Source organism: Homarus americanus, unplaced genomic scaffold, assembly GCF_018991925.1.
Source record: "Homarus americanus isolate GMGI-L3 unplaced genomic scaffold, GMGI_Hamer_2.0 scaffold4060, whole genome shotgun sequence".
In the NCBI taxonomy this organism is placed as follows: Eukaryota; Metazoa; Arthropoda; class Malacostraca; order Decapoda; family Nephropidae; genus Homarus; species Homarus americanus.
Window position 1 is genome coordinate 10,817,747 of NW_024746161.1, and position 22,886 is coordinate 10,840,632.

At 42.3% G+C, this 22,886-nt stretch overlaps 1 protein-coding gene across 2 annotated transcripts in view; it reads right to left on the bottom strand.

Moving 5' to 3' along the window:
- Nucleotides 1–1,022: 1,022 nt before the first annotated feature.
- The window catches only part of LOC121879007 (phosphoenolpyruvate carboxykinase, cytosolic [GTP]-like), a 49,258-nt gene continuing 27,394 nt past the window's right edge, over nt 1,023–22,886 (bottom strand). Inside the window, exons 1-3 of one of the 2 annotated variants that reach the window (XM_042385458.1) lie at nt 6,375–6,540; nt 3,401–3,521; nt 1,023–3,263 (exon numbers count right to left, since the gene is read on the bottom strand). In XM_042385458.1, coding sequence (XP_042241392.1) covers nt 1,461–3,263; nt 3,401–3,521; nt 6,375–6,421 — 1,971 coding nt within the window. In that variant the 5' untranslated portion in view covers nt 6,422–6,540 and the 3' untranslated portion in view covers nt 1,023–1,460. Of the gene's footprint in view, nt 3,264–3,400; nt 3,522–6,374; nt 6,541–22,886 lie in introns of those variants that run through there. The other variant, XM_042385459.1, reaches the window with a different exon arrangement.

Here is a 22,886-nt window from a genome sequence, read left to right on the forward strand (position 1 = left end):
AGTATCATAGTATGCGGCCACTGGCGAAGAAGAAAAAATAATCTGATGAATTGAAGCAGTGAACAGGCAATGCTCTAATAATAAGTTATTAGGGTTTTGCCTACTGGACAAAGGTGATCCACCACTGGATCCTACTACTACATGAGGAGACCGGAAACTGCCAATTACCAGAAGAATGGGGGAAATTATGAAGGTATTCATTGAGGATTGGGCTGAAATTGGCTAACATGATGTACGACAGTCGAGATTTGACCGATGTCGAAGGCAGCAAGGCCAAGCCAGGCTATGTTCGTACTGCCACCCAGGGAAGTTGCTTTATGACACATCAGTGAAATGTGCACATTGGAAATATTTCCCCAACGTTATCACAGCGGTCGTAGCTAGGCCACATTAGTTGTTAAAAATTGTGTAACTATTATACTGTACTTGGGGTAATGCTATCAAAATATCTTATATTGGCTATCTCTAAATAGCTGCTCCATTTAAAACCTTATGATTCAGTTTATAGGCTTATCATGACAAAGTTCTTCATCATGAAGTCGTATGCATCTCTCACAGAGTCATCAAGAAACACTGGACAAAGGACCCTCCTGGAAATAAGCAGCTGACGGCTTGGTCAAGTTTGTCTTACTGTTTACCATTGTGGTTTACCTGCACTGTCTCGACAGACAGGTAACTGCATACTCCTACGGCCTACATACACCCGACATATCTATATCTTTATGTTCATGATGAACTGTATAGTTACATAATTTATAAACAAGCTTATACAATTATAAACCTACATGACAATTAAACTGAAAAATAATTATCATATCTTTTAGTTTAACGGGAACGTTAATACAAGTGCTCCTTTGTTACTGTGAGGTGGTCAACTCGGGGCAAGTTTTTAGTGCCTCAATGTGGTGCAATACTCTTACTCAAGTTACCTCACCAAGAGGTAATTATACGAGTTATATTCAGTATCTGTGCCGTGTGGCACTCGTGACATAAATGACAGAATGGATAAAAGTAAACAACAATTGACATGTATAAAAAATATCATAATGTATTTTGTCCTTAAAAGGATAGAAATATATCACATATACAGAAGACCAAGCGCAGTAAAACCCACGCAAAGAATCCACCAGCACAGCTGAGGGAAAGAAGTGATTTAACGCTAAAGTAGCATTAAAAGTGCCATTTGATAATGAGGTAAATGTGCAATCCATTGATATGCGAAGAAACCCCTAGAGGCTGACCACCTTAAGTCAATATTACGAGGAAGCCTTCAGACAGCATCATGAAATAGACCGAGACAATACACTGATGGCTTCAACAAGAGAAGTATTTATAAGAAACCGTATGTGGAGTGTCCTCGGTGGGTAAGTCGAGTCCGACTAGCATTGCCATTGAATAAAATGATTGTCTCTACAGAAGCTCGCAGCTTCGTGACTCCAGCTGCACTATCTTCAAAATGTTTACATTTTCTCGATTCTCTTCCCCAACATCTTGAGTTGTTCCCGCACCTCGTTAGGCACATCGTCGCCAACTTGTTCGTCAAAGTACTTAGCGATGTCGCGCACTTCCTGCTCCCAGAACTCCTTAGGAAGGCTGAACAGCTCATCCATATCAACGTTCTCGTGTTCCAGGCCATCCATGTTGATGGAGGACGCCTTTGGCAGGAGTCCTACGGCGCTCTCTTCTGCCACGTCCTCACCGTCAACACGCTTCAGGATCCAGTCCAAGACGCGCACATTGTCCCCGAAACCTGGCCAGATGAAGCGTCCCTTTTCACTCTTGCGGAACCAGTTGACGTGGAAGATCTTGGGAAGAGGCTTGTCTGTGCGGGTCTCCATACTCAGCCAGTGTTGAAGGTAGTGACCGAAGTTGTAACCGAAGAATGGTCTCATGGCGAAGGGGTCGTGCATGATGACCTTACCCTTGTGTTCAGCTGCTGCCGTCGCCTCGGATCTCATGCTTCCTCCCACCATGACGCCGTGCTTCCAGTTGAAGGCCTCGTACACCAAGGGCACACCTTGAGGACGTCTTCCACCGAAGAGAATGGCAGAGATGGGTACGCCCTTAGGATCTTCCCAGGCGGGGTCAATGATGGGACACTGGCCGGCTGGGGTGCAGAATCTGGAGTTGGGGTGAGCGGCTGGCTTGCCAGATTCTTTACTCCAATTTGTATCTCCCAGCCAGGATGTGATGGTGACGTCGTTGTCAATCTCCTTCTCCAGGCCCTCCCAGAACACACCTCCATCACTCGTCTTGGCAACATTGGTGAAGAGTGTGTTGGAGAGAACCGTCTTCATGGCTACAGGATTAGTGTGCATGGAGGTGCCGGGAGCCACGCCAAAGAAGCCATTTTCAGGGTTGATGGCACGCAAGACACCATCCTCGTCAAATTTCATCCAAGCGATATCATCACCCACGCACTCTACTTTGTAGCCGGGCAGAGACGGTGTCATCATAGCCAAGTTGGTCTTGCCACAGGCAGAGGGGAAAGCGGCAGCAATGTACTTCTTGATGCCCTCAGGGTTGGTGATGCCCAGGATGAGCATGTGTTCAGCCAACCAACCTTCACGTCTGGCAATGTTGGAACCAATGCGCAGAGCAAAACACTTTTTGCCCAGTAACGAGTTGCCTCCGTAACCCGAGCCAAAGGAAACGATCTCGTTAGTGTCGGGGACGTGGGTGACGATGGTTCGGGCGGGGTCACAGGGCCAGTTGTTAACAAGAGTCTTCTTGAGGGGCAGTGGACAACCAACTGAGTGAAGGCACTTGACGAAATCTTCTTGATCCAGAGTTTCCAGCACCTTACCGCCCATCCGCGTCATGGTGCGCATAGAGGCCACAACATAGGGAGAGTCTGTGACCTCAACGCCGATCTTGGAGAGCGATGAACCTACGGGTCCCATGGAGTAAGGCACGACATACATGGTCCTGCCAGACATACAGCCGGGGAAACGTTCCTGGACGGCGCTTTTCAGATCCTCATAAGACATCCAGTTGCCCAGAAGGCCCTTGACGCCTTCCTTAGGGGTAGGAATGGTGTCTCTTCGGTTTTTGGTCACAATGAACGTTTTGCTTTCCACGCGAGCAACATCTCCGGGGTCAGTGCGAGCCAACCAGCAGTTCTTGTACTTGGGCAGATGCTCGATCATGCCCGCTTGTTGCATCACGTTCAACAGGTGGCGCAGCTCACGTTCACTGCCATCACAGATGTGCACGTTCTCTGGTCGACAAAGTCTGGCGCTCTCCTCCACGAACGTCCGCACCTGTTGACAAAATTACGAACATTACTGTGTGGTGCTTAATAAGTTAACGTATATTGCTTATAAGACAATATATTCAAGAGTAAATTCTAACAATAATGTATACAGTACAAAGAGAAGGTAAAGCTGTTGAGACTGACCTTGGGCTTCAGGTCGGAGAGTTTGCCATGAATGACAGTGAGGCTGCGAGTCTGGAAGTCGAGGTTCTTCTTGGCTGCCTCAGAGGCGACCCTGGAGGCCTCTGCCAGCACACTGCTCAGTCTGGGGAAAAACAAAACACGTTTAACAATTTGAACTCTCCTCAACTATCATACACTGTCAAAACATAAAAGTACATGAACATATCAAAGTACGAGTCGCATGTGAAGAAGGTACTCGTAGTATATATAATTACTACCAGCGTCAACATTTGCCGAGGTAATTGTTCTACTGGCTACCTCTGGGTAATTCACCACAGAGTCGCTGCATGAACCACATCTGCTAGCGCCGCAGTGAGGAAGCATCATCCACCATTGGCAGATACATGGCGAGTTGTCACCCATGAAGTGCTACAGGATGCCCGGCTGTACATCAAATGTAATTTCTTGTTAGAACTTCAATAATCTTAAAGCTCTAAGAGGATAAAACACCAGACCACTTTTACCTGAGACACAGGAAGCTACGACAGCCCACGACGAACATCATTCTGCCGGCGTACAAATTCACTGCGACGTTTTCACTACACACATTCACACTTCAACACTCCTATGGTCGGTACACAAACTTGACGACTTTTACTGCACACACACGAGCTGATGCCTTCACTATTCGCTAACTAGTACACAACTGACACGCACACAATCCTCTTTTATAATGCTTTACTGCCTCTCCAAAGGGCAGTTGTGGGGCCCTGACTAAGACCAGGAAGAGGACACCTCAACTAGTCACCTACGTAAGAAACATGTGACGAACGAACAAGGAAAACGAGAAGTGTGGGACGTGAGGAGAATAGGTGAGAGATGGGAGAGAAAGGTGAGGGATAGATAAACAGTTGAGAAAGAAGGAGAGAGAGAGAGAGAGAGAGAGAGAGAGAGAGAGAGAGAGAGAGAGAGAGATATATATATATATATATATATATATATATCAACTTTTCTATTATAAACAAAACTCTTAACATTTTGTGAACAATAACACAGAAGACGGTCATATGTTCCGGTGCTCTCCCTGCCTCGCTGGGTCACAAATTTCTAGGATGGCTCACAAAATGCTAGCCTGGGTCACAAATTAGTAAGCTGGGTCACACGTTACTTAAGTGAGGGTAAGGGAGAGGCGAGGAAGGTGGGGGGAGGGGGGGAGAAGGAAGGAGGGTGGGTAAGGTCACCGTTTTAAGTCAGGTGTTGGGAACTTTAGGAACTTTCCACCTCTGCACCTCCTCGGTTCCCAGCCTCTCCCCGCCTCCCCGCCACCTAACCCATTAACAGTTATTTTCTCCGTTACACGTCTACAGGACCCGATAATCTAGATGCTGTTGATTAAAATGTCAAGTTGACCAGGTGTGGGAGACAGGTGTAGAGCGGTGGGTAGCTGCGGAGGTGTGGTGGTGGTGGGGGGGGGGCCAAGTCTGGAGGTGTAGAGGCAAGTGTGGAGGTGGTAGGCAAGTGTGGAGCTGGGAGGGTAAGTGTGGAAGGTGTAGGGGCACGTGTGGAGGTGTAGGGGCAAGTGTGGAGCTGGGAGGGTAAGTGTGGAAGGTGTAGGGGCAAGTGTGGAGCTGGGAGGCAAGTGTGGAAGTGTAGGAGCTAAGTGTGGAAGGTGTAGGGGCAAGTGTGGAGCTGGGAGGCAAGTGTGGAAGTGTAGGAGCAAGTGTGGAAGAAACGGCCAACTAAACAAAGTGCAGTAAGGAGAGTTGTTCCCACAGACTTGCTCACTAAACTATACTACACCATTATAATATACGGAAACAGTTTATATGTACTGTACTACAATTCATGACAAGTATAACAGCAAAGCATCTCAGACAAAAATGGACAACCTGCATTACTACTGAGAATATAATAAATATGACTACTAACACATATATACTATTTCAGTAATAACATCAATAACAATTACAAATTATGAGAAATACAACTCGCGAATATTTATCTAGTGAATCACAAGCATCCAACATAAGCCAGGTTCGTGTGCTAATATATGTACCTCTGCCTACTAGAGTCACTATGAACACTCCTGACGGCCTATACATCACAAAATTACACTAAAATTATGTTCTTCCATATTGTCAATGTCTATTAGGTGAGAGTTAGAGCACAAAATCAGCCGAGAGATTAGTCTGGCGAGGGACTGGCCTGGTCTCGCCCAAGGCCTTTGTCTATGCTTTTGCGTATACATGTTCACCTCTTCGCTTTGTTCCTGACCAAAGACCAGCTGTGTTCTTTACTACTGTGACGTACACTAAACAAAGACCAGCTGTTCTTTACTACTGTGACGTACACTAAACAAAGACCAGCTGTTCTTTACTACTGTGACGTACACTAAACAAAGACCAGCTGTGTTCTTTACTACTGTGACGTACACTAAACAAAGACCAGCTGTTCTTTACTACTGTGACGTACACTAAACAAAGACCAGCTGTTCTTTACTACTGTGACGTACACTAAACAAAGACCAGCTGTTCTTTACTACTGTGACGTACACTAAACAAAGACCAGCTGTTCTTTACTACTATGACGTATTGATTTAGCAACTTACACATTACGTTAGTGTATAATCTTACAATCTTAACATGAAACATTAATAATTTTAAAACCAAACAACCTATATGCGCCTGACTGACAGGAGCATAATCAAAAATTTATAAATCGTAAAAGTCTTTATTTAACTATGACAAAACTACAAATATAAAGTAACCATTAAACATCTATAAAAAAATTCAGAATAAATTAGTCATTCACTCTTGACTATCTTACACAACAAGAACCACACAGTTACTAAGGCAGTACCATTTGGTTACTTTACACCCACCAGTAAACTTAACTTGTACTAGTCACTTGTTATATCGTGAAGTTAAGACACTCGATCGGTATACCGGTTAAACCAATCTTACTGAATCAATATATAAGTCTCACAGGGACCCACCTGGCCTCAGTCATGTTGTTGGCAGAGTTGTCAGTAGATAACACCATGTTGACGATGTTTGTTGGTGGTGGTAGAGATGGTAGAGTTATTGGCTCAAGTAGTGCTCAGCTTTGACCATTGCTAGTCAGCCTCGTTTGACAAATGGAAGTTGAGTGGCGCTCCCCTGTGGGTCGAGGGTTTATATTGGCCTCCGCTGACACGCGCACTCCCCCTACCGCCATCCTGACGTCATGGAGACATTGGACCGCGGACTTTGAGCTGTATAATCTACAGTACATCTCTCTCTCTCAAACTACCACTGCTGCAACGAACTTACTTTAGCAATACATCTACGTTAATAAATACCCATTTTAAAATAAAATAAATTATTTACCTATGAGTGTATTTATGTGATATATATGTAAAAACTATCACGCTTGGTTACTTCTACAGAAACGAGTGGAAACTGCCAGGATAGCTGGAGCGCGTCAGTAGCTGGAGCGCTGCGATTGGTTAGGGGTAACCGAGCCCCCAAGATCCTGGGCGATGATTGGCTTGCTGATACACACCTCCATGATGCGCATGGGCGTTGAAGTGACGCATCATACACACTTTACAACATAAGATACTGGTTCATAATTATGATCTCATCCGGGGGAAACATATCCAAGATTTCCCTGCAGTTTGAGCAATTATTGAGACAGTTCATGATCCGGGAACTACGATAATGCGGATAACTTAAACCAGTAAATATTGTATCTCGAACATTGCAGTTTAAACATAAAATAAAATCTCCTGATGACACACACACACACACACACACACACACACACACACACACACATGTAAAGACTAAAGCTAAGGTGCTACAGTTTTTACCTTTTCCTATGTGTTTCCTGAGTTTTATCTCCGTGTTACCAATGTGGTTCTGAGCCCCTGCTACTATGATTACCCTAAATGTAAGTAAATCGCCCTGAAAAAGAAGTATATATTTGGTCGTGATTTTTATATAGGAAGATAGAGAAAATATAAGAATACTAAAACATGCAAAACAATGACGAAGCCTAACCTAATCTAACGAGAGAAAGCAGAAGGACCTGACTTAACCTTACGACTCTCACACATAATCAGGAAACAAGACTTCCCCCAACACAAAGTAAAATGACTTTCCAAACTAAAGGAACTAAACCTAACTATGTCTTGCCCTAGTTAGGCCGCACCTCGATTATGCGGTTCAGTTCTGGTGCCCTTATTATAGAATGGATATCAATTCACTAGAGTCGGTGCAGCGAAGAATGACAAAAATGATTCCGGGACTTAGAAACCTTCCATATCAGGATAGGTTAAAGAAACTTAACTTGCATTCCCTAGAAAGACGAAGAGTGCGGGGAGAAATGATAGAAGTATTTAAGTGGGTGAAAGGAATCAATAAAGGGAATATAGATAAAGTTCTCATAATATCCGAGCAGGATAGGACTCGGAGCAACGGATTTAAGTTGGATAAGTTTAGGTTTAGGAGGGAGATAGGAAGGAACTGGTTCACAAATAGCGTGGTGGACGAGTGGAACAAGCTTAGCAACTTTGTAGTAAGTGCTGGAACTCTGGAAAGTTTTAAAAGGAGGCTAGATAGATTCATGGATGATAGAGAGTGGTAGTAACTCTCGACAGGAGCTGCCATGCACAGGCCAACCGGCCTATTGCAGACTCCTTATTTTCTTATGTTCTTATGTTCTTATATATATATATATATATATATATATCAGGTGCCTACAAAAGAGCTCAGGCTCTCAACTGGCTCAGTTATGTAAATATTGTTATTATTATCCACTCTGTAACTGCTTTTCTGGCTAAATAAACTGTTTCAATTCAATGCAAAAGGTTAGGTTAGACAGCGGCACCCTCCCTCCCTCCGCCAGCTGGCTTAGCAACACTCGGGTTTTCGCCATCCCTCCCCCAGTCCACCTATCGCCCCCCTCTCCTCCCCATCCCCAAGACCACCTAGATTCCCCTCCCTCTACCCCAGTACAACAACATTCACCCCTCCCCTCCCCTCCCCTCTAGTCCTCCTCTCAGTCATTCCTCCACACACACACACACACACACACACACACTTGTATAAAATCTCCCTAGCCAACTCAGCCACTCCCGCCATCCTCCTCCTCTACGCCACCACCACAACTCAGCTGCCCCCACCCCCACCACAACATCCCCCTCCTCCCAGCCAGCGAGAGGCGCCAGTAAGTCTAGGCAGTTACTAAAGGTTCCGTCGTTGCCAAGTTAAAGCCCAAGATCATACGCTTGTTGCTTGTGTGTGTGTGTGTGTGTGTGTGTGTAAGGTAGTGGTGTACTGTAATAGTGTACATTGGTATTGAGTAGTAGTATAACTGTATACAGTATGTACTTGTTTATGTACCTGTTAGCTGTACCTGTTCTTGTACTTGTTCACACACACACACACACACACACACAGGTTCGTACACTGGTAAAAGGACGTACCCAACTGATTAACTTCACGTAAACGAGATACCTTAACCAGATACGATCACTTAGCGCCAGTTAAGAGACTACATTAACGTACAGAATCTTTTCAACGAGTTCAATGTTAACGTTGTCTGGTTTTCGTTGAAGATATCTAGTTAATGTAGAAGAATCTCGGTGTAAATAAACAGATATTCCGTAAAATAGTCCCATAGGGTTTACACAATTGGTTCGATATGTATAGAGACAATGCAGGTGTATTGTTTAACATGTATATAGACAACATATGTATACAGCGAATATAGACTATACATATATATACAATTTCCAATGTACTTAGGGCGGGTTGACAAACAATGTACCAAGACGTTGCAGCTGTACAAAGAATGATGTACAGTGATCATTATAGTTTTATTGAACACTCTTTCCGTGTATTCTTATGTGTTCATTTATGGAAATTTAGTGTTAGAAATCCTTGAGAATAGCGACTTAGACACGTTAGGAAAATGTGAATATAGTGACTCTAGAATTTTTAACGCGTCATTTGGCGTCTCCTCTGCCTCTGTGTTGTGGTATTGACCCCTGGCCTTTATATATCAAGAGGCTATCGTAAATATAAAGGTATAGTGTAATTATATATCAAGGTCCCACTCACTCTATCGTTCAACCAATGATTATGAAAACACATCTCTAGCCTCAGATACAGCCATAGTCGTAGCTGAAGTTAACTACAGTACAATAATTAGGTTGCCGAGGTTACTTTTCATTAATGTGTCCCAGGTTCAATCCCAACCCCGGGACGAAAGTGAGAAGGGTATTATACAGTGTGACCCTATACAAGTTTTCCCAAGGGATTCTGGTTTCCCCACCGTTTCATACTGTACTAAACACTAGCCAATAAAGGTCATACCATAGAAACAAAGACCAAACTAAGTGACCGACCAACAGACTGACTAGTAAGTTGAATCGTGAAATGATAAATAAAAGAAGGAAAAATTTCACCACTGGGAGTGTCTTGGGCCCTTGGGACAAACTCACAGCTGAGGAACGTTTGTGTGAGAGATCTGAGAACTGGGCAGGGCACCAGAGATGGTCAACAGGATATGGTGTAACAAGTATGTACAGTCGTGGTTAAGTGACAGACTCCTTCGTAATACACTAGGTTAGGTTAGGGGAGGGGAGGTTAGGTTAGGTTAGGTTAGGGGAGGGGAGGTGACTGATTCTTCCGTATTACACAAGACGCCAGATTCTCAGAAGACAGAGAGTTAAAGTTTTCCTTAAATATTATGAGTTGGAGACGCTTCTGTTATCTTAAAAGACTCTAAGACTCAAAATGGTACTCAAGCTGCGACTCTACACTCATCTTGGGACTCAAGCTGCGACTCTACACTTAAACTGGAACTCTTAACTCAAGTTGGGACTCAAACTGAGACTCTTAACTCATGTTGGGGCTCAAGTTGGCACTGTAGACTCAAGCTGGGACTCTAAACTCAAGTTTGTACTCAAACTGGCACTCTAGACTCAAGCTGTAACTCTGGGACTGAGGTTGTAATGCTGATCACTTGATTGAAAGACGTCAGTGGTAAAGGGCGAAGCTGGTGTTCTTGCTCGGGTGATATTTGAATGTGTGTGTGTGTGTGTGTGTGTGTGTGTGTGTGTGTGTGTGTGTGTGTGTGTGTAGTTTCATTGACATTTCTTTACTCCTCAGTAATGACCTAAAGGGGATAAAAAAATTCAAATAATAATAATAAAAACAGCAACAAAAATAAAAATAATAACATCAACAAGAACAATAAAAACAAGAACAACATCAACACAACAACACTAATCACAATAAAAACATAAAAAAACAGTAATAACAAGTACAATAACAAAGTGTGACCCTCTATAAAGACATCACACGGGGAAGAAGAGCAGGTTAGCCACTGAACTTTGACCTTATATAAAATAGTCAAAAATATAACAGTGTTTAATATATATATATACCAGAGTTATGTGTAATTCATGATGTTAAATTGGATGAGAATAATTTAATATAATCTTTGTTATTTACGTATAATAATCAACTTCCTTTAAAATATCTAGATAAGAAAAGGTTATATAAGGTATCTTGACGGATTAAACCAACTAGTGAAATATTGACGAGGAAATAAAATAGTGAAGTTTATTTATTACTTATTTATAAACAAAGAAGAAAAACGAAAATTATTGTCTCTCTACTTATGAATGAACTTAATACTGAATGGCTAGGAACCCCCCCCCATCCCCGCCTTCTCTTGCCATAACTTCAATACTGACAAGAATTTCATTAAAACGCCATCTGTGTGAGGAAAATCTCTTACTCAATAATATTTGAAGTATTTTGGTGTCTAAGATTTTCAGTAGTAAAGAATATATATTATTTTGTTGAATGAAAAACTTGTAGGACTAATTTTAAGAGTGAGTGAGATTGTAAATGTACTACTGCACACACACATACACGATACACACACACACATACACGATACACACACGACATTATTCTTTAACAATTCTGAACCAAACGAGTATAAATTAAACCTTTATTTTGACTGACGACTAATTAACCTAACTTAACCTCAACTTCCTAACCTAACTTCACTTTTTAGGTTCGGTCGTTAGTTAGGTTAGGACAATGACTATACACGCAGTAGAACGATGCAGGTTAAGTTAGGTTATTAGGTTAGGTTAGAGTTAGGTTAGGTTAATGTTAGTACAGTGGTGCTAATTGCCTTCACTTTTACCAGGAGACCAAGAAAGTTTTGACGTAAGTTCCTATATCGATTGCGCCCGTGATGACGTCAGAGTTGACCCCAGAGGTGGATCCCGGGTGTTGTAAGCCACTCTCTCTCTCTCTCTCTCTCTCTCTCTCTCTCTCTCTTTTCTCTCTCATCCTCATCATCATAATAGAGGCAACACACAACTCTTCATCACACACACACACACACACACACACACACACACACACACACACACACACACACACACACACACACACACACACACACACACACACACACACACACACACACACACACACACACACACACACACACACCAAACACATTCACCACACACCCAACACACACACACACACACACACACACACACACACACACACACACACACACACATTCACCTCACCACACCACACACACACACACACACACACACACACACACACACACACACACACACACACACACACACACACACACACACACACACACACACACACACACACCACTCACCCACACACACACACACACACACACACACACACACACACACAGTTCACCACACCCACACACACACACACACACACACAGTTCACCACCTCCCACACACACACAGTTCACCACACACACACACACACACAAGTTCACAGTATATCCCGGTAACAGCCAAGTCTTCGATCCCTGAGTTGATGACGTCAGAAACTCTTGGAAGCCCCAACCTTAGTCGGAACATTAATTCGGACACTCACGGACACACACAGACCCACACGGACACATATGGACACTCACGGACACACACAAATACACTCGGACACACACGGACCAAAACGGACACATACGTAGACATTCGGGCACATGAAGATAAACGGACACATACGGACCTACATAGATACATACGAAAACACACGGGCACAAACGGACACACGCATGGATACAAGACAGGTGGTACAGGTGTATGACAGGTGGTACAGGTACATGACAGGTGGTACAGGTGTATGACAGGTGGTACAGGTATATGACAGGTGGTACAGGTGTATGACAGGTGGTACAGGTACATGACAGGTGGTACAGGTGTATGACAGGTGGTACAGGTATATGACAGGTGGTACAGGTGTATGACAGGTGGTACAGGTACATGACAGGTGGTACAGGTGTATGACAGGTGGTACAGGTATATGACAGGTGGTACAGGTGTATGACAGGTGGTACAGGTACATGACAGGTGGTACAGGTGTATGACAGGTGATACAGGTACATGACAGGTGGTACAGGTACATGACAGGTGGTACAGGTGGCCTCGGCGTATCGCCCACTACTGCACCACCACCACCACCACCACTACTACCCTGAATGAACCACCTTCTCCCTTCCCCCTGACCCTCTCCCTTCCCCCTGAACCTCTACCCTCACCCTTTCTTCCCTAACCCTCTCCCTTCCCCCTGAACCTCTACCCTCACCCTCTCTTCCCCCTGACCTTCTTCCCTCCCTCGTCTCTCCCCTAATTCCCCCTCTCATCACCCACCCTCCGCTCCCTCCATCACTCCTCTCTCCCACTCTTCCCTCTCTTTCTCTCCCCTTGACGCAGGCGTGATGTAGGTCGCGGGTTTCCAGACATCATGGAATATTCCTCTACTCTCAGCGCTGGTGGGTAGTTTCCAGGATTGGCCACCCTGTTGTTATTGTTGGTGTGTGTGTGTGTGTGTGTGTGTGTGTGTGTGTGTGTGTGTGTGTCCACTCAGGAAGTTCCGCCATGTGTTGTTTCCCCTACAAACGTTTCCAGGTTAAGAGGTTCCTGAGTCAAACTTCCGACCCATATGTTCCATAACCTAACCTAACCTAACCTAACCTAACCCAACTTAAAGACGGTTAGGTTAGTGAGGGAAGGACTTTTACTATGTGTGTGTGTGTGTGTCGCTGATCTACTTCAGGGGTAGTGACCTTGTTCAGTACCGTACTCTGGCCACACCTACTAATATCTCACACGATTTGTTTTTTCTGTCTGTCCGTCTGTCTGTCTGTCTGTGTCTTTTTAGCTTGAGAATAGTGTCTGTCCACCTGTGTGTGTGTGTTATACATCACCTGCCGGCCTCGTCCACACATCTTGAAGGACACTATTAATCACACACACACACACACACACACACACACACACACACACACACACCTCGCCCTGTGACCTCGGCTTGTGACCTTGACCTTGGAGCCGGTAAACAAAGTGGTCTCGTGCGTCACGCTTGGGTCATAAACATGTTTGTATTGAAGGTTTTAATCTAATGGTAAAAAAAAACACGTACTGCACAGGTTAATTAGTAGCCTGACTGTGACACCCTTCTGAAGTTAGGTCACCCAGGATGATTTGACCATTAAGGAAACAGGCAAATATAGTACCCATATTCAAAAAGGGAGACAGAGCATCAGCGTCAAATTACCGGCCGATCAGTTTGACGTCAGTAGTGGGGAAATTTCTTGAATCAATTATTGCAGATAGCATCCGATCGCATCTAGAGAAAAGCAAATTAATCTACGACTCTCAACATGGGTTTACAAAGGGAAAATCTTGTCTAACAAATCTGCTGACGTTTTTTAGGAAAGTCTTCGAGGTAGTAGATAATGACGAAAATTACGATGTTATTTACTTAGACTTTAGCAAAGCATTTGACAGAGTACCGCATCAGAGGTTTCTGAGAAAAACTAAGGCTCATGGTATCGAGGGGAAAGTTTTAAATTGGATAAAATCATGGCTCACCGATAGAACGCAGAGGGTCAGCGTAGATGGTGTTAAATCTGAGTGGGGCCGTGTAACCAGTGGGGTTCCCCAGGTGTCAGTACTAGGCCCACTCTTGTTCATAATCTACATAAACGATCTAGATACTGGGATCAGCAGTGACATAAGCAAGTTTGCGGATGACACCAAAATAGGGCGGCAGATTAATTCAGGGCAGGATGCAAATGCACTACAGGAGGATCTAAATAAACTGCAGGGGTGGTCTGAAAAATGGCAAATGAAATTCAACACCAGCAAGTGCAGCGTACTTAATATTGGAAGAACAAATACTGACAATATATACAGCCTTAACAACATCAACCTAGAGAAGTCGACTTGTGAAAGAGACCTCGGGGTACTTGTAAGCCCGGACTTACGGCCTAGAAAACTGTGCGTTAATGTTCGAAATAAGGCAAAAAGAGTATTGGGTTTTGTATCTAGAAGTGTAAGTAATAAGAGTGCAGAGGTCTTATTGCAACTATATCTTGCGCTAGTCAGGCCGCACCTCGATTATGCGGTTCAGTTCTGGTGCCCTTATTATAGAATGGATATCAATTCACTAGAGTCGGTGCAGCGAAGAATGACGAAAATGATTCCGGGACTTAGAAACCTTCCATATCAGGATAGGTTAAAGAAACTTAATTTGCATTCCCTAGAAAGACGAAGAGTGCGGGGAGATATGATAGAAGTATTTAAGTGGGTGAAAGGAATCAATAAAGGGGATATAGATAAAGTTCTTATAATATCCGAGCAGGATAGGACTCGGAACAACGGATTTAAGTTGGATAAGTTTAGGTTTAGGAGGGAGATAGGAAGAAACTGGTTCACAAATAGGGTGGTGGACGAGTGGAACAAGCTCAGCAACTTTGTAGTAAGTGCTGGAACTCTGGAAAGTTTCAAAAGGAGGCTGGATAGATTCATGGATGATAGAGAGTGGTAGTAACTCTCGACAGGAGCTGCCATGCACAGGCCAACCGGCCTATTGCAGACTCCTTATTTTCTTATGTTCTTATATTCTTATGTGTCAACCTGTGTGTGTTTGTGTGTGTGTGTGTGTGTGTGTGTGTGTGTGTGTGTTTGTGTGTGTTTCATATCAGTAGAATAACACAGACAGTATAGCCAACCCACCTGCACCTTACACACACACACACACACACACACACACACACACACACACACACACACACACACAAGGCCCTGACAGCTATTTTAAATTATTCACGTGTGTTTTATGACCGTGTTTATCTATTTTTAGTTTAAATTCATAGCAACATAGTAGGGTCGAGAACCTATGATGCAGGATATGATGACTAGAATTATGTTGGATCAAATATTTTATGTCGTGATGATTTTAATAGGCTTTATATGTGGTGGTGGTGGTGGTGGTGAGTGGTGGTAGTCAGTGGTGGTGGTAATTAGTGTGTGAGTAGTGATGGTAGTAGTGGTGGTGGTGGTGGTGGTAGTGGTGGTAGTGGTGGTGGTGGTGCTGATGGTGGTGATGGTAGTGGTAATGATGACCAAGGTTTGTGGTGTTGGTGGGCGACTCACACAGAATTGACCTACGATATACTCACTTATTACGTATTTATGATAATTTTCTTGTTTTGTCACATCCTGAATATTTTAGTTAACACATATACACATAACATATATATACTGTGTGTGTGTGTGTGTGTGTGTATACAGTATTTTCATTGTTAGGTTAGGTTAGGTTACGTATGAATCTATTATATATGTACAATAATGCTCTACGATAATTCTAAATAATTATCTATGGACAGTCAGATGATTAAAAAAAATACATAAAAATTATCGCCATTACGCAATTAACCCTCTACAGCGTAACATACTGCTTGAACATTACGCTTGAACCAGTATGAACCCGGACTTAGTTTACATTCATACAGTCCAGAACCTGAGGCGATGGTGACGTCAAGCAGATATTCCCTGAAACTAATGACGGTGTGGTGAAGGAAGGGGGAGAAAGATTGACCTGGATCACACCAACGGGCCAGTTACACACACATCCGGTCAGTGGTACCGATAGCGGATGACGATGCATGACGCTGAGTGAAGATTAGCGGAAAGATTAGCGGAAAGATTAGCGGAAAGATTAGCGGAAAGATTAGCGGAAAGATTAGCCCCCTAGTTGATTTTACCAGCTGATTTAACACCTTAACGCTAACCTAACCTATAACTAAAACGACCTATCCTAATGCTATCCTAAACTAACCAAAACTAACCTAACCTAACCTATTACTAAAACATTCTATCCTAATGCTAACCTAACCAAAACTAACCTAACCTAACCTATAACTAAAACATTCTATCCTAATGCTAACCTAACCAAAACTAACTTAAGCTAACCAAACCAAACCAAACCAACACTAACCTAACCAAACCAGACTGAGGTGATGATGAGTCAACACACGTCATTACCTGTATTGTGAAGGTTTTGACTCACTCTCTCCCGTCCAAAGCCACAACACTGTCTTGGTTAGTGTGTGATAGTGTTGTTTATCTATCTATATTTATATCTATTTATTTTTTACCTATCTATCTATCTATCTATCTATATGTCTATCTGTCTGTCTATCTGTCTGTCTATCTATCTATTTATCTATTGTATCTGTCTATCTATCTATCTATCTATATATCTACTCTATCTATCTATATATCTACTCTATCTATCTATCTATCTACTGTATCTATCTATCTATCCAGTGTTAGTACATAAAGGAACTGTTGAGAGGCGGCTGTGTGTGTGTGTGTGTGTGTGTGTGTGTGTGTGTGTGTTGATCAGTGTATGATAAGACTTGTAATTTACTTGATTCAATTGTTTAGCATAATAAGGCGTATTGACGTTATGTTATTATCATATACAACTTATTATAATGTTTCGTTAGGTCATTAGTTATTTGTGTTATTTTAATATTAGTTTTTTATATTGTAATCTACTTTACTGCATTTTAGCTTCTGTAGCATATTTAAGTAGAGCATTACAGTGCATTACAGTGATAATAACGAGTAGCCTATTACATAAGAGTTGGTGAGGGGCCCTGACATATCACATGACGAGTTGTAGCACAGATCATGGAAGAATATGAAGAAAAAAATAAGAATTACTCATAACATCAGAACACAAGAGCAAAAACCTTCACCTTGGGATGCTGACCACAACACAAGTTATTTATCAGTGTCAAAAAAAATCTCATTGAAATCTTTCCTTTAAGACTCAGCCAGCCAGCCAGCCTCCTCCCCTCACCTTCACGGGACACCTTTTACAGCTCTTTGGCAATATATACAAAAAACCCTTCCCACTTATTCTGGTGTTCTTCTTGGGGGAACCAGCCAGAGACGTCTCGACTGTGTGTGTGATCTTATGAGGTGGGGGAATCAGCCCGCGAGTCTCACACTATACCGGGATACAGTCAGGGCCAACACAGGTCACTGGTTAAGGTTAGGATATAAGTACCTCTGGCAGTATGTTCCTCAAGCAGATGTAAACAAGACTAAATGTAAAGCGTGTGGCCAGACATATGGCCACACACTACGTCCTCGACTGTGTGAAGATAGAACCTTTTAGGGACAGGTCCAAGCATGTGTGTGAAATGGCACAACACTTCATCTCTAATGGCAAGATAGCCAAATACACAATGTGCTTGAATTCTTCTCACGCAAATGTGAAGAACAAAGTGTGAGGCCAGACATACTGCCTCACATGCCTGTACTCACGCATTTGTGAATAAGTTACCCTTTATGTATAGAACTAATCAAATAATGTAATTGAAATACTGTGTAACATTCAGTGCCATAACATCCTGAAAACGGGGGTTAATTATTATGACCCGTTGTAAACTCTACTCTGTAATCCTTTTGCGCTACCGCTCACAGATGAGTGTGGGGTGCACAATAAAGTAGCCGCTGTAAGCGGCAAAATAAAAAATATCAACCCACCACCACCACACCCTGCACCACCACCACCACCACCACCACACCCTGCACCACCACCACCACCACACCCTGCACCACCACCACCACCACACCCTGCACCACCACCACCACCACACCCTGCACCACCATCACTACCACACACTCCTTCCACTACTATCGCCACCACCACCACCACACCCTCCCACCACCGCCACACCCTGCACCACCATCGCCACTGCCACACCCTCCCACCACCGCCACACCCTTCCACCACTGCCACAATCACCACCTGCACAACCTGCTGGGCATGTTACCCTTGTGAACACCACCTACAAAAGGTCAGATATAATGCTGATGGTGCTGGGCAGATTGGCAGGATGGCAGGATGGCAGGATGGCAGGGTGGCAGGATGGCAGGGTGGCAGGATGGCATGGTGGCAGGATGGCATGGTGGTAGGGTAGTGTTACGACATAATCATGACAAACATCTCCAAGGTAAGAATAACTTCCCCATGTTAAAATCTTCTATGTTAACATCTCCCGGGTTAGATTAGGTTAAGTTAAGGTCTCCCAGGTCAGGTTAAGGTCTCTCAGATTAGATTAGGTTAAGTTAAGGTCTCTTAGGTTAGGTTAAGGTCTCTCAGGTTAGGTTAGGTTACGGTCTCCCAGGTTAGATTAGGTTAAGTTAAGGTCTCTTAGGTTAGGTTAAGGTCTCTTATGTTAGGTTAGGGTCTCCCAGGCTAACTTCCTCGAGGCTAACATCTGGAGTACGTCCTTGATATTTCATGTGAGTGAGTCAATACCTTGGTCAGTTTGGTCTAAAAGTTCTTGCCTATCGTGCGTGACCGTGTCTTCCGTGTCTGTGGGTACATGGCGGTGTGTACCAGGGTGTGTGCACGTGAGGGTGTGTACGTGAGGGTGTGTACGTGACTGAGTGTGTCCCCAGTTATGTGTATTGTATGTAGTAGTAGTGTGTGTGTGTGTGTGTGTGTGTACGTGGTAGTATAGGTCCTGTATCTTTATAAAGGCAGGAACAAGTTAACTCTCCCTCTGTAGCTCTACTGATCCATCACTATAGTTTGAGTTATATAATTCTCTCATTTATCATCAAATTTAACAATAAACTTTTGCTAACTTTTCCTTTTAAAGTTGTTCGTTGTCTAAGAACATACACCTTAATCCTGGTATTTAATAACCCTGGTAGTTAAAGGTTATTATATCTAGTGTGGGAGGGGAAGGGCGGTGGTTGCTTCTTGACTGTTAAGGTGATCTTGTTAACAATCTTGGGTGTTTAGTTAACCTTGTAATTGAGCGATTATTAACAACATAGTCGTGACGAGACCTAAGACCTACATCACTGCCCACAACGATAAATAAATAAATAAAAACATGACCGATACACAAGTCTGGTAGGAACAAGTGACGTCATCAACCTTCCAACAAAAATAAACAATTAACCCCTGACCTTTAACACTTAACTTAAGTATTATCAGCTAATTAAGGGTTAACGATGGTAAAACTTACACTCGTGATAACGGGTGTTGTTGGACCAAGAACTGATAACACTAAGAGATACGGTGATGACATAATGATTTCACTTAAGATAACAACATAACTGCGTCAAATCTACCAAGCTCACCTGCCCTATGATAAAGGTCACGTGTGTACTGAGCAACAACCTCCCCCTGTGACGCAACAGTACCTACACCTCATCTCACCTCAACTTGGAAGCTACACGAATCACACACCTCAAACTTAACTGTAAAAACATAAACATATCTCAATAATATTAACACACATTGGACATGATGAAGATTCTAAGAGATTCTAGTATTAATTTCTCCTAATTTGGTATAAAAATCGTATTCAGGTAACTTCCCAATACCCCAAGAAATACTTAGTTTATATACCAGCACAGTTTATGTACATTGTATACATGTTAAACCGATGTGAATTTCTATGACAATTTTACTGAATACATAAACGTCACTCACTTTTGTCCAGCCATTGTGTTACGTGTCAGCCAAAAGCTCAAAGGCTTAGGCAATAATTATTCCTCTTAAATGATGACTTAAGAATACACATATATACAAAAACTGAACCAAGGTTAATACTGAGACTCTACCTTAACCAGTTCACTTTACAGTACACCAGTTAAGTGATAAAATTAAGTCAAAATATCCTTGTAGAATTCGTAAAAAATTAAACGCATATGTAGGATGAAGAACAGCAGCTGTGTATAAATAAAGTACAAGGTATATACATTGTGATGTTTCTTCAATGTGTCTCGTTATAATCAGACCTAAAATAGACTAAATAAAATAAGAGCTGAAATGAACACTGGCTGTAGTAGTTCCGTGTATTATAACATGGTCCCCAACTGTTTAGAGACAACAGGCACAGAATAGCTGAAGGAAGGTATCTGAGAAACGTTTAGCTGTGCTGGACGGAACTTGCCCTACACAATCCTGAGCTGGTAACTACAATAAAAGAACAATATACAGTATTACGGTCAGCAAAATACTGTAAGAATTAATAAGGATGTTGGGCATGACTCAAGCAGTTTACAAATGAATTTAGCACGAAGCAGTGTCGTGGCATAATATACAGGATGTCTCAGAAAAATAAACACACACACACACACACACACACACACACACACACACACACACACACACACACACACACACACACACACACACGTGCCTTACACATTTCCAAGGACATCGCGTGAATACTTGTAGACAACAGCAACATTACCCTCACTTGCCTCACTTGTTGATGTGCGAGGTCTGCAGATGAGGGACAATGTTGGTCTTTGAATACAAACATTCCCCAATATATGTAAGGGAGCGTGTGTGTGTGTGTGTGTGTATTTTTAACACCATAAGTCAGCTGTTTTCTTGTGATAATGTTTATATAACATCCAGCACAGTTGTGATTACACTGTATTATAAATATAGTAAAGGAATTTAAATTTATGCCTATTTGATATTATACGATTCTATTGTACGGTTTTGTTTGAAGAATATTGTTGTTGCTTCATGGGATCCAGCTGCCACGGTTATTAATTATTACTTACTAAATTCCTGTGACAACATAATTTATAAAAAACACATAATAATAATAATAATAATTGTTAATATTATTATTATTATCAGTTTTATTGTTATTATTGCCGTTGTTGGTATCATTGTTATCTTACACAACACACTCAGACGCCACTGATAGAGGCGAGAAGTTTAAGGGGTACGACGTGACAGTGTTACAATAGACTATAGAATATGTGACAAATATTTCGTTATCTAAGCGCTGTGTGGGTCTTTAGAAGTACTGTACCTGTGGCCACCATTTAAGTTACATAATAACCTTGTATGGCGTCAACATATCATAATTGGCATCAACTAAAATTCGAATGGTAATACGTCATCACATATGTCTATTTTTTATTTTTTTTACATTTTCCTCAGCCCAATAACCCCACCATTCGTGACTTGACGAATGGATGTTCTTCTAGAGAGAGGAACGTTTTATTCATCAAGGTCGGATTAATGCAGCCAGAAGGCGATTCTTAAGCCACCTTATTTTTGTGTGATTCATTATCCATGTATAAATTATTTACCTCTCTTAAATCCTACCTAATCCTTCTAAAGGCTATTGAATCCTTGTAAGTTCTTCCTCATCCTTCCTGTGTTACCTACTTCTTTTCAAAGCTATCGAATCCTTTTAAGTTCCCCTCCCCCAGTGTAATCTAATTCTTTTAAAAAACTATCGAACCATTCTAAACGAAAAAATTTCAATAAATAAAAAATCGTCAAACACTGGCTGGAAGAAAATTTTCACATGAAATATTTAGGGTTAATTTGCATGTTGGTTGAACAAAATGCATAGTATATATACAACAACGCTCTCTCTCTTTCTCTCAATTATATAACATGCGATTAAAAGTTAAAAATCTAAATCACTTGCAGAAAGGTTCTTCGTTAACGTCATTTCTAATATTTTTTAAACTCAAATGAAACCAGGAAATTCACAATTACAATGAAACAAAAGATATTAAGAAACGCACCTCCAAGGGCCACAACAGAGCCTCGTACCCTGGCCACACTGGTTACCATGATCAGCACGACCAGGGTACACCACAGGGCGAGGCTTGTGTGTTTTTTGGTGGTGCAACTGTACGAACGCTGGTATAAACCTGCTGTACCATTTCAATTAATATTATTTATGTGGTTAGTCAAACTTCACGTTGAATTCATGCCACAATGATAGTGGCTAATGTTGTGTGTAAAATACCGTACGAGTGTTGAGTTAGAAAGTGAATATTGAGACACACGGCCTTCAATTTGTTTTTCTCGGAAGGTCGTATGATTTAATTTGCTATTGAATAATCATAACTTTCATTTTGCTGCCGGCAAGTGTACCCAGAATGTGTAAAATTTCTATCTAGCAGTTCATTACGTTGGTACCTTAGCTTTTAACACACCACACTGTAATGCTGACGTATCTACTTAATATAAATTAATCTAACACGGCAAGTCTTTTTCATTGTTGTATTTTATCATCTACCCAATTTTTGCTATTGTTTTAAATAATTCTTAGC